The following is an 11467-nucleotide window of genomic DNA, read 5'->3' as shown; positions in this document are numbered from 1 at the left end:
ACGTGATGTTTTTGTGTAGCCTGCATGTTTGACAGATGAGCACGCAATATCAGCTGTCGGTAGATTCTTGTAAATTTCTCTACAGAGGGCAGGGGGCTTGAATTATCACATTAAGTATGGCTAAGTAATAACTGTGACTTGAAGTTAGGTGCCAAACTACAACATATCTTCTGCCGATCACAAATTATGGTTCATCATCCTAAACCTTCAAGTCGAACACAATTCAAAGAGATTTATCAAGTCTGGGTGGGGCTGGTAATGAAGGAAATAAAAGACCTATATATTAAATATATATATATATATATATATATATATATATATATATATATATATATATATATATATATATATATATATATATATATATTTAAGCTCTATTAGAGGACCTGACCTCACACTTTCTGTGGGGGAATTTGATTTAACACATTCAGGGGGATTTGCACCAAACAAGCATTACATGTCAATTAAGAGGTCATAAAACAAATACAAGGACCCGCCTTATGGGCCTTATATCAGTTGATATTGTGCTTTGGTGTTGCATATTCCCAAACTAACTTTCAATAAATTAGCACAAACCAGAAGACACAGGAAGTTTCCCACTTGCACTGTTGGTAATCCATCAGGTCAAAATGTGCTTGTGGTCCCAATTTAATGGTATGAATGGCGCATCGTTTACATTTCAGAGAGGTTGTGAACAAGTATAATAACATCTGCCATGTACCACACAAAAAGAAAAAGTACTGATTAGATTACACAATCATAAACAACAGTGTGCTAGCGGTTGAGGTGGTGAATCGTGGCAAGCAGCTGTGTTCACTAGATACTGCTATTTCCGACCGGAAGTGATGTTACATTGGTGATTTAAACACCACGATAGAAAACAGCACGTAATAAAATCATGAATGTATTAAGAGAACTAAAATAGAATGTATTTGTGTTGTTTTTTTTCCTGCTAATCTACGGTTTAACACCAGACTGTGTTTCACACATGGTTTCACACTCCAGTCCATAGGTGGCGGTAATGCACCCAGAGAAGAAGAAAGGACGTGACGTAGCTGTAGTTGATGTGAAATGGCGACTCTCGTGTGTTAAGCTTATATACTGTCTATGGTGTTAAGTCAAAACCTATGGTCAAAACAGGGACGAGCTCAAATACAGAGCAAGACATATAGCTAGAAAACTAGTGAAATATCAACCTCTGTGTTATTTGTTGGAATTTACCAAGGTAAGCAAGTTATTGATTTTCATCTTTTCATAAGATATACTTCTTTCACTTCAAAGTTACTCAGCTGGTAAACAGCACAACAGCTAGCTAGCTAGCTAACGAAAGAGATTTTGTTATAACGTTTATAATTTGAACCACTGCTCGGAGAGCTATTCTAGGAGCATATTAATGACAGATATGTTTCTACTAAACACATCGCTGTGTTACACGGTTGTACTAAAAGCTTAATGAGGTATATAATTCTTTTGGCAGGTTCAGCCATGACCGAGCAGGCGACTGACGTGGTCGCTGGCGTTGGCGTCAGCTCGGAGGGGATCGTGGGCCTGGATGAGCCCAAGAAGATGACCAGGGAGGACTGGAGGAAGAAGAAGGAGCTGGAGGAGCAGAGGAAGCTGGGAAACGCTCCAGCTGAGGTGGACGAGGAGGGAAAGTAAGTTTCTGTCTGCGCAGAGAGTGGGTCCTCAGAGTAACTGAGGAAATGTTCCAAAAACAAGCAAGCATAGACTTCCACAGTCACCAGTAACACAGTGCTTCACAAGAAATACAATCCAATACAGTCACGTAAGCCTAAATGAAGCAAAGATAAAACGCCAAATAAAAAATACAAGGAAAACAGACTTGGGACACAAGCTTAAACATGCCAAGCAAATGCTTGTCTGAACAGATGGGTTTTTAGCTGAGTCCACAGAGTCTAACAACCTTAAAACAATGGTCAGCATCAGTCCTATGAGATATTCTGACTTAATTAATAATATGGGGCAAACTCCTAAAACACTGAATACTACTTTTCATTTGATAGCATATTTCGTTAGATCTTCCCTACCTGGTAAATGTCACATTAATGACTTAATAGTGTTCACATCAACATCCAAGTGATAATTATGACTAAGAAACTCAGATTTTTGGAAATTCACTAAGTTACAAAAGTAAAACAAAACTAACATGGACGCCTCACCAGCCAAAGTATATTGTTTATGAAAATTAAACCCAAATTTAATGGATTTTGTTCTATATGTTCAATGCACTGTGTTTTTGACCCTCGCCCAACCAACTCTGCAATCATAGTTATCTCAGTTACCCCAGTTTGTAACATAGGCTTTCTATTATAAATTTGGAGTCTCCAAGCTGAAGCCGAGGTAATCCTAACAACATCAGTTAGGTTATTTTTTCAAACTTGACAAAGTTTCTCCAAAGCTACAGAAGCCATTAAACAACCATGCCGCTTTTTTTTGACATATTTACAATAAAGCTACTGTTGTATATTAATTTGACCCACTTGTGCTGCTTCCTTTCTTTTCCAGGGACATAAACCCTCACATCCCACAGTATATTTCATCGGTGCCATGGTACATCGACCCATCCAAAAGGCCCACACTAAAGCATCAGAGGCCACAGGATGAAATTGAGGCACAATACTCATCCATTGGAGAGTGGTACAAGAGAGGCGTGCAAGAGGTGAGGGTATATCAGTGAGTTACTGTCATGTAGCCATTACAAATAAACTTGAAAGTTAAAAGCTAAAAAAAATTCTCCAAACAGGCTGCTGCCACTAAATTTCGTAAGGGAGCTTGTGAAAATTGTGGTGCCATGACACACAAGAAGAAGGACTGCTTGGAGGTAAAATGCAATTTTTCCTATTCCGTAGACATTTAACTTACTAGTTACTGTACATTAAAAGAATGCTATCTGTCATAAATAATGTAAACCTGACCTTCGCTTTTGTCTTAACAGCGACCCAGAAAAGTTGGGGCGAAGTACACAGGCACCAGCATAGCTCCAGATGAACACAGCCAGTTACAGCTCGACTTGGACTATGATGGGAAGCGAGATCGCTGGAACGGGTATGACCCTGAGGATCATCAGCGCATCGTGGAAGAGTACGCCAAAGTAGATCTGGTAAGCAGTCCAGTGATTTTTATAAACAAACTTTGGTGGCACCATATAATCTCTGTCGGTACCAAAAAGAAATCTGTGTTGTCTACTACCTATTTAGCACATGAATCCGACTTACTCTTATATATTTATTATTATTATTATTATTACTACTACTACTACTACTACTACTACTACTGTTTTTAATGCATAATTTGAAGGAGCTTACATTTCACTGCAATTGTATTTATTTCATGTGACCAGTAAATAAATTGATTGTTTCTGCCTCTCAGGCCAAAAGGACACTGAAGGCACACAAGCTTCAGGATGAGTTGGCCTCTGGAAAACTGGACCACGCTGTAAGTGTGCATCGTTGTCTTAATTTAAGCGATAAAAAGCTTTTGTCTAGAAGACTAACCTTTTTAATTCTTTAAATAATTTCTCTGCAGGAGCGGGAACACGACAGCGAGGATGAGGATGAGGATAAATATGCAGACGACATCGACATGCCTGGTCAGAACTTTGACTCCAAGAGACGAATCACTGTTAGAAATCTGCGTATCAGAGAAGACACAGCTAAAGTAAGGGACACATTTGCAAATGCAGGCCAATTGCATATTTGCAGCTACGATGTTAGTCTTAGCTGTCTAACTGAGATGACTTAAACCATGTTTGGTGGCTTCTAATCCACTGTTAAAGCTGTTGATTTCAGTGAGAGTTGAAGTCATTTTACTAACTCCGAGACTCTAATTTATCTGACCTTCTCATGTCTGTTTCTCACAGTACTTGAGGAATTTGGATCCAAATTCAGCATATTATGATCCAAAAACTCGAGCAATGAGAGAGAACCCCTACTCCAACACTGGCATGAACCCCGACGAGTAAGTCCTTGTAAATGAGTTTCCTGATAGCTCAAAAAAATCTCATTGGCTGACATTGAAATAACTCTTAAACTGTTTTGTCTGACAGGGTTGGGTATGCTGGAGACAACTTTGCTCGCTATAGTGGGGCCACCGTCACCATGGCTCAAACACAGTGTAAGTCACCAGGATATTTTCCAGCTCTCTTCAGCCAGTCACCAACCCCACTCTCCGTTTTGGAATTTCCTGACTTTGCAAAAACAGAGTTATAGGACATTTTATTTTCTCTAAGTGTATTTTTTTACTACTGCAGTGACCGGAGAGTTTCATCTCTACTGGGATTATTAGTACGTCAGTGATGTAAAAGTCCTGTTGGTAGCATTCGATCCCCTGTGCTTGAATAAAAATGTGTTCTCAAGCAATGTGGCATTTACACAGCAGCTTCAAATGTTTATGTGCTGTCAAGATAAGACATGGTTGAAGTTGTGTGTTTTAGTCACATGGCCACCAAAACAGATCTGCGCAAGATCTGTAATTACTTCAATCCGTAGCGGCCTGAAGTCACCTTGCCTTAGCTAGCAGACATAGCTAAATTAGACAATTTCCTTATTAAATTACCCATATTGTTTGCATGACTGTAAATGTTATGGGGATTATTTCCCCAGCCAAAGCATGTCTACTGTTCTAATATAACGTAGGGGATTTGAAATGAGACACCAAAGGCAGGATTGATCCGTTTTGCAATAAATGGTAAATCTGATACATTACTTGCTTTCACACATCCAAATCACATTCCCTCTCAAACAGGTATGTAAATAATTGTCAATGCTTCATCTTGTGACAGTGTTTGCCTGGGAGGCTTATGAGAGAGGCTCTGAGGTGCATCTGCAGGCCGACCCCACCAAGCTGGAGCTGCTCCACCGCTCCTTTAAGGTCAAGAAGGAGGACTTTAAAGAGAAACAGAGGGACAGCATTCTAGAGAAGGTACCGTTTTTTTCTGAGCAGCAGCACATCCAGCTGCAGCTCCATTTTTAAAAAGTCTAAAATTAGCTTTTCAGAATTTTACTTGATGACATTTTGCATATGATTGTTAAATGGAGATCCAGAAAAATATAAACATAGCTCAGCCCAAATGTGCATTTGTGTTGCTGTGGAAGGAGTGTTAAGGTTTAGGTCTTTAAAAAGCATTACATTTGAATTCAAAAAGTGTGCAGCAACCCTGAGCAGTCTGTTGTTTATTATTCTATGTTATCTATGTCTATGTTATAACGTTTTATGTAACGCACTTTGAATTGCCTTGTTGCTGAAAAGTGCTATATAAATAAAGCTGCCTTGCCGTAGCCCAAAGATTGATTTATAGGGGCTCAAAGATTCATCCTGGCTGAAGACGTCACTGATGATGTTTGTGCTTTTGTGTGTGATGATCAGTATGGTGGTGAAGAGCACTTGGATGCACCGCCGCGGGAGCTGCTGTTGGCCCAGACGGAGGACTACGTGGAGTACTCTCGACACGGAGCTGTACTGAAGGGGCTTGAGAAGGCCGTGGCTCGCTCCAAGTATGAGGAGGACGTGCTCATCAACAACCACACTGTAAGGACGGCAGAAAACGCTGTGGAAAAACGTCTTGCTAAATTCTGTCACATTTGTTTGTATTCCAAAACAAATTCTCCTGTCCCTAGTGTATTTGGGGCTCTTTCTGGAAGGATGGCTCCTGGGGATACAAGTGTTGTCACTCCATGGTCAAACAGAGTTATTGCACAGGAGAGACTGGAATTGGAATAGTAAGTAGATGTACTTCTAGTTTCCAAAGGCTCTGTTTGATACACACATCAACTTTTGTAACTATAATTTTTGTAACTTACATTCTGTTTTTGTTCTCTTCATAACCTAAAGAACTACACAGACTGTGTTCCATTCGAAGAGGGACTGATGGAGCCACCGGAGGAAGAAGAGCCCAAGTCCCTGCTAGAAGTAAGTGATTTTAAAGTCTTAAAATTGTAACAGTCCCCAGTAATGATCATATGGATGTTTTTGTTGTCAGTGTAAATGTAGGTCTAATTGTATGTTCATTTTGTCAATGTTTTTAACCCCTAGATGCATCGAGATAAAATGATGAAAGAGAAGAAGAAGAAAAAGAAGAGCAAGAAGAACAAGAAGCGCGGCTCTGACGGCAGCGATTCAGAGGATGATGAGAAGAAGAAGAAAGAGAAGCTGAAGAAGGTAAAGTTATTTTTGTTTTTAGATGGCAAACAGTGGTTCTGTGTTCATCTGCCTGTATCTCCGGTCTGGCTGATCTCCCTGTGACTGACATCTAACACGTTTTTCTTTCCCCAGGCACTAGAAGCAGAGGACAAGTGGGTGAAGCACATTGAGACAATAATGCAGGTGGATGAGAGGAAGAGGCCGTACAGCAGCTTGCAGGAAGTGAAGGCGCCCACTGAGGAGGAGATGGAGGCCTTCCGGATGAAACGCTGCCGGGAAGATGATCCCATGGCTCCTTTCTTAGGACAGTGACATGCTGACTCTCCTCAAAGACCTTTACCAGAGCTGCTGCTCGGTGGGGAAAAAAAACATGCCTCAATCTCCTAAAACTCAACTTTCCTCTTTTAAACTTACAGCATGAGGCTTCTGTTTGGTTACGGATGTGACCGAAACTGTGTACAGTGTTTTGTTAATTTTATTTTTGAATACTTTTTGTTTTTGATGCCACGGGTCGATAGACCATAGGACAATGATGATGATATTTGCTTTTGTTTCTACTTCAACCTCAGTCTCAACAGTCATTTGAGTAAGGTAACTGCTTTGAGTGGGAGCATCATTTTTATAATAAATATATATTCGCCAGAATACTTTATCTTGTGTAAAAGGTTCCATTTTCTTTTTCTTTCATTTTATCATATTCACATTGCATTAACATCATTGTCAATGTTAACTTAGACATGAAATTGCTCATCTCTTCAATGGTCAATGATATACAGGGAAGTATTGTATGACAGAGTAACTGAAAGAAGAAACTGAATAATTTCTGTACAGATTCTCTTGCTATGACTTGCAAGGACTAGAGCTTGTTAGCAGCAGTGGATCAATGAATGCATTCTGTGTTTTTTATATTGCTGCATAAATTGCATTGGATGCAAATCAAGAAATGAACTCTCATACAATGTTTTGGAGATCACAGCCTTTTAATATTGAATACTTTTTCCCACTGTCATATAATTTAAAACAAACCTACAGTATGTGCAGGTCTAATATCAGCAGATTTTTTGTGTGATCATGTCTTTTTTTTGTTGTTGCTAAGAATGTTCAATAGAAACCTGCAGCACAACACCCAGTTATGTTATTTTTGTTCACATGGTTACAGTTCAAAGGGGGAATACAGTAGATTTCTTTAGACAAGGCACTGCCTCACCCAGCAGCTGGAACATTTTTATTGGTCTCTTGGCTTTGCATCACAGCCATAAACACAAACACATCTGGTAATATTCATAGGTCATTTTATACACTTAAACTCAGCAAAAAAAGAAACTGCCCTTTTTCAGGACCCTGTATTTTAAAGATATTTTTGTAAAAATCAAAATAACTAGAGATCTTCATTGTAAAAGGTTTAAACAATGTTTTCCACGCTTGTTCAATGAACCATTAATTAATGAACATGCACCTGTTAAACGGTCGAAAAGACAATAATGGCTTGCGGTAGGCAATTAAGGTCACAGTTATAAGAAAATTAGGAAAGTAAAGAGACCTTTCTCCTGACTCTGAAAAACACCAAAAGAAAGATGCCCAGGGTCCCTGCTAATCTGCATGAACTAACCCTTAGGCATGGTGCAAGGAGGCATGAGGACAGCAGATGTGGCAAGGACAATACATTGCAATGTCCCTACTGTGAGACGCCTAAGACAGCGTTACAGGGAGACAGGAAGCACAGCTGATCGTCCTCGCAGTGGCAGACCACGTGTAACAACACCTGCATAGGACCTGAGGGACAGGTACAGGATGGCAACAACAACCGCAAGAACTGGTCAGTCTGGTGCAGTACTGGTGCAGCTGGTGGACACACCAGATACTGAGGGCTACTTTTGATTTTGACCCCCCCTTTGTTCAGGGACACTTGTTCCATTTCTGTTAGTCACATGTCCGTGAAAATTGTTCCGTTCATGTCTTTAATCTTTTAATGCTCATACAAATATTTGCATATGTTAAGTTTGCTTAAAATAAAAAAGCAGTTGAAAGTGACAGGGTGTTTTTATTTTGCTGAGTTTACATACTACAGACCCCGCCTTGTTGTTCTGTTTGATTTGGAACATCAAAATGGTTTCTGCAAGTGTTATTTAAAATGCACAAAGTTATAACTGTATTATGATTATATATAACAAAACCTACATGGCTTTGTTCTTTACATTATATCATGTCTGTTATGTAACATCCTTTTTTCCCCACAGTTTGAGTTTGTGAGCAAGTGATTCGTCACCACTTCAGCTGTACTCTACTGCTGCACTGACTTGAATGTAATGACTTCACAGTGAAAGTATTTGTTGGCAGTGTAGGCCCTACTTGCAAAACAGGGTGGATGTCATGGACTATGATTCACTGGGCTGCACATTTGTCTGCAGCTCTTCTCTTGAAGAATGCTATCTCACCCGATTATTGGAAAATCATGTAGGAAGGTTTGTGCACTCGTGCAGAAAAAGAACTTAGGTAGAGCTGAAAAATGCCCATGGGTCATAATTTCTCAACTGGTGAGTTCTTTCTCTGTTTTTGAAACATCTGATATACTCCCTTTGCAATAACATGCTGTAATATGCTTTTTTTTGCTTTGATTTAACTTGTGTTTAACTGACGTATCATGTGTCTCACTGAGAACCGAGTCATAGCATGAAACTGCCTACACCATTACGATCACTTTTTTCATGCACAGTATGCATGGAGCTGCCACCACCCCCCACTTCAGTCTTTTTTTTTGGCAGATTTCATGTTTTTTTGTTAAAAGGCATTTGAGTCATCTTATTGTGACTAACTCACAACACTGAAACACATTTGTAGTTGTAAACAATTACTTCCCCTCATCTTCTCTTGGCTCCACAGTGACCATCATGCTCCAGGTGTGTGTCATGCTGTGTTTGGTGTCAGTTGTCTTCTCCCAAACATATTCCTTGCCCAAGAAAGGTCACAACATCACCATCCACTCCTCCCAGCTGGTCTGCAGTCTACCAGGCCCAGCGGGGCCTGCCGGGAACCCCGGAGCCCCTGGATCACCAGGGGCCATGGGCCCCATGGGCCCCCCAGGGAAGGATGGCCCAGATGGGAAGGATGGAGAGAAGGGAGAAAAGGGAGATGGAGGTAGTTATTGACTGACTCTCTTCTACTGTAACGCAAACCCCAATGTTCTGTTTGGGGAAGTGGAGACCCTGGGCCCTCTTTAACAGCTCAAACAGCATACTTAACGTGGTCTTAACAACTTGATACTTTACGACTTTTCCTGGTTTATTGAGAATTGCTTTGAACTGATGACATGTTTTAGAAGTCTGCTACAGAGATACACTACTTCTGTTTGAGCTGTCAGAGACACCAGCTGTAAAACATAAATACATTTTCATTTTGCTCTATGGTGTTCACAGTAGTTTTTACAAAGCCTTGCTCTCCCAAATCCAAAATCTATATATCTATTAAGTCTATTCGGATTTCTGAGTTTTGTAACTGTTTGCTAATAGGACATCTAACAGGGAATTGGACTTCTCTGATGACCCCTAATATAAGTAACATCACAATGTGATACTCTACATTTCTTTGGCTGTGAATGATTTTTTTTGATGAACAAGAATGACATGTATTCTTTAATGCCCAGCCCATATAACATATACATCACAAAATAATAATAATAATATTAACAATACTTAATGGTCATATACTGTCATTTTCCATATACTGACTGGGAAAGCATCAAATATATTTATTTTTAAATACAGCAGGGGGGTATTTGGGACCCTAAAATTAAGTAGGTATATGTTACCAAAACAAAGGTAATTGCATGTTTATCATCTATGTAAGGGGCAATAAGTTCCTTTAGGGCAAATGATAAACTGTGACTATGACGTCAGATTAGGGAGCTCATCTAGGCTCTTCTGAGCTTTTGTTTTGAAAAGTTGTGCTTATTATGCTAACATGTAAAATTACAAGCATTCTGTCATCATTTCCAGGTGATCCAGGGAGGACAGGGAACCCAGGCAAGCCAGGTGTGAAAGGGCGTGAAGGTGTCATCGGCAAGGCTGGACCTCGAGGACTGAAGGGGCCACGAGGAGCACCGGGCGTAGCTGGAAAACGAGGACAGAAAGGAGATCTGGGTGATGTGGGCCAGCCAGGAGCTCAAGGAGGGTGTAATTGTGGCAGTGCGGCCCGATCAGCCTTCTCTGTGGCGGTGACAAAGAGCTACCCTAAAGAGCGATTGCCCATCCGCTTCAGCCGGATTCTGCTGAATGAGGGGAATCACTACAACGCCAGCAGTGGGAAGTTTGTTTGTGAGGTCCCTGGGGTCTATTATTTCACATATGATATCACTCTGGCAAATAAGCACCTGGCCATCGGGCTGGTCCACAATGGACAGTACAAGATCAAGACATTTGATGCAAACACAGGGAACCATGATGTGGCGTCTGGTTCTACTGTTCTCCACCTGCGGCAGTCAGACCAGGTGTGGCTTCAGATCTTCTACTCGGAGCAGAATGGACTCTTCTTTGACCCTTTCTGGACAGACAGCACCTTCACTGGCTTTCTTATCTATGCTGACCAGGACTATCTCACTGAGGCTGATAGAAAAGCTAATGCTAAAGATGACAGTTAATCCTGATATATTTTTATTTTATTTGAATAATTTGCTTAATTCTGATATCAAAATGTTAAGAAAATTTGAAAAGATTCTTCCAGGTGGTCTTTAGTGACTTTCACTTGTTTAACTAGTTCTGACACTAGGGGGCACACAAGGAAAGAAAAGTCCTTAGCACCAAAGCACCATAGACTGTATAAAACTAGGGGACCAATTAGTTTAACATTGAAAAGCTATGTTGTGTTTCATCTGCAGTATCCTTCATGGTGCTATGATTCTGACAAAATCTTTTTCAAATTTCTCGAATAAGAATTATTTGCACTCCCCTGGTTTGTTTAAATTGATCTTTGACTGAACTGTTTTTTAAAAACACAAAGACAACATATACTTGGCAGTGAAATTAATATATTGCTATATTAATTTTACAGTAGGCCAAAATGTATTCCTGCAGCACACAAGATGGTGTGTATGTTTGCCATGTGATGCCCTAAATTATGGATCCTGTAATTTCTACATTTTAAACAGTGATTCATTTAACATTTGCCTTGACACAACTTGGCTAACATGTTCTGTAATCAATTTATTTCCTAATTTGTATTCTTTCTACATCACACTTGTGTAAGTTGCATATTGAATCACGATTAGCTTCCAAACTAAAGTCATGCACCATTCAACAGATAAATGTGAAAACAG

At 40.1% G+C, this 11467-nt stretch overlaps 2 protein-coding genes across 2 annotated transcripts; both read left to right on the top strand.

The window, feature by feature from the left end:
• Positions 1-970: 970 nt before the first annotated feature.
• Positions 971-7099, top strand: slu7 (SLU7 homolog, splicing factor). The gene is made up of 15 exons (XM_028589232.1): positions 971-1225; positions 1478-1655; positions 2527-2680; positions 2765-2842; positions 2957-3121; positions 3391-3456; positions 3547-3678; positions 3881-3978; positions 4067-4134; positions 4802-4941; positions 5386-5547; positions 5637-5738; positions 5851-5928; positions 6052-6177; positions 6292-7099. The coding sequence occupies exons 2-15, from the start codon at positions 1486-1488 to the stop codon at positions 6469-6471; spliced, it is 1719 nt and encodes a 572-aa protein (XP_028445033.1). The 5' UTR covers positions 971-1225; positions 1478-1485; the 3' UTR covers positions 6472-7099.
• A 1435-nt stretch (positions 7100-8534) lies between these two features.
• On the top strand, positions 8535-11385 carry c1qtnf2 (C1q and TNF related 2). Its single transcript, XM_028589743.1, has 3 exons — positions 8535-8693; positions 9040-9294; positions 10152-11385. Exons 1-3 carry the CDS (start codon positions 8666-8668, stop codon positions 10790-10792), a joined length of 924 nt encoding a protein of 307 aa, XP_028445544.1. The 5' UTR covers positions 8535-8665; the 3' UTR covers positions 10793-11385.
• The last annotated feature ends 82 nt before the right edge of the window (positions 11386-11467 follow it).

The sequence above is a fragment of the Perca flavescens genome, chromosome 10 (genome assembly GCF_004354835.1).
Source record: "Perca flavescens isolate YP-PL-M2 chromosome 10, PFLA_1.0, whole genome shotgun sequence".
In the NCBI taxonomy this organism is placed as follows: domain Eukaryota; kingdom Metazoa; phylum Chordata; class Actinopteri; order Perciformes; family Percidae; genus Perca; species Perca flavescens.
The sequence above is the reverse complement of the archived record's forward strand: the minus strand, read 5'-3'. Positions and strand labels throughout refer to the sequence as shown.

Bases quoted from the DNA above. Each gene is read 5' to 3' on its own strand.
- c1qtnf2 (XM_028589743.1), top strand. From the start codon at position 8,666: ATGCCCATGGGTCATAATTTCTCAACTG. The intron at 8,694-9,039 runs GTGAGTTCTTTC...TTGGCTCCACAG, and splicing joins GGGTCATAATTTCTCAACTG to TGACCATCATGCTCCAGGTG. The intron at 9,295-10,151 runs GTAGTTATTGAC...CATCATTTCCAG, and splicing joins GGGAGAAAAGGGAGATGGAG to GTGATCCAGGGAGGACAGGG.
- slu7 (XM_028589232.1), top strand. From the start codon at position 1,486: ATGACCGAGCAGGCGACTGACGTGGTCGCTGGCGTTGGCGTCAGCTCG. The intron at 2,843-2,956 runs GTAAAATGCAAT...TTGTCTTAACAG, and splicing joins AGAAGAAGGACTGCTTGGAG to CGACCCAGAAAAGTTGGGGC. The intron at 4,942-5,385 runs GTACCGTTTTTT...TGTGATGATCAG, and splicing joins GGGACAGCATTCTAGAGAAG to TATGGTGGTGAAGAGCACTT.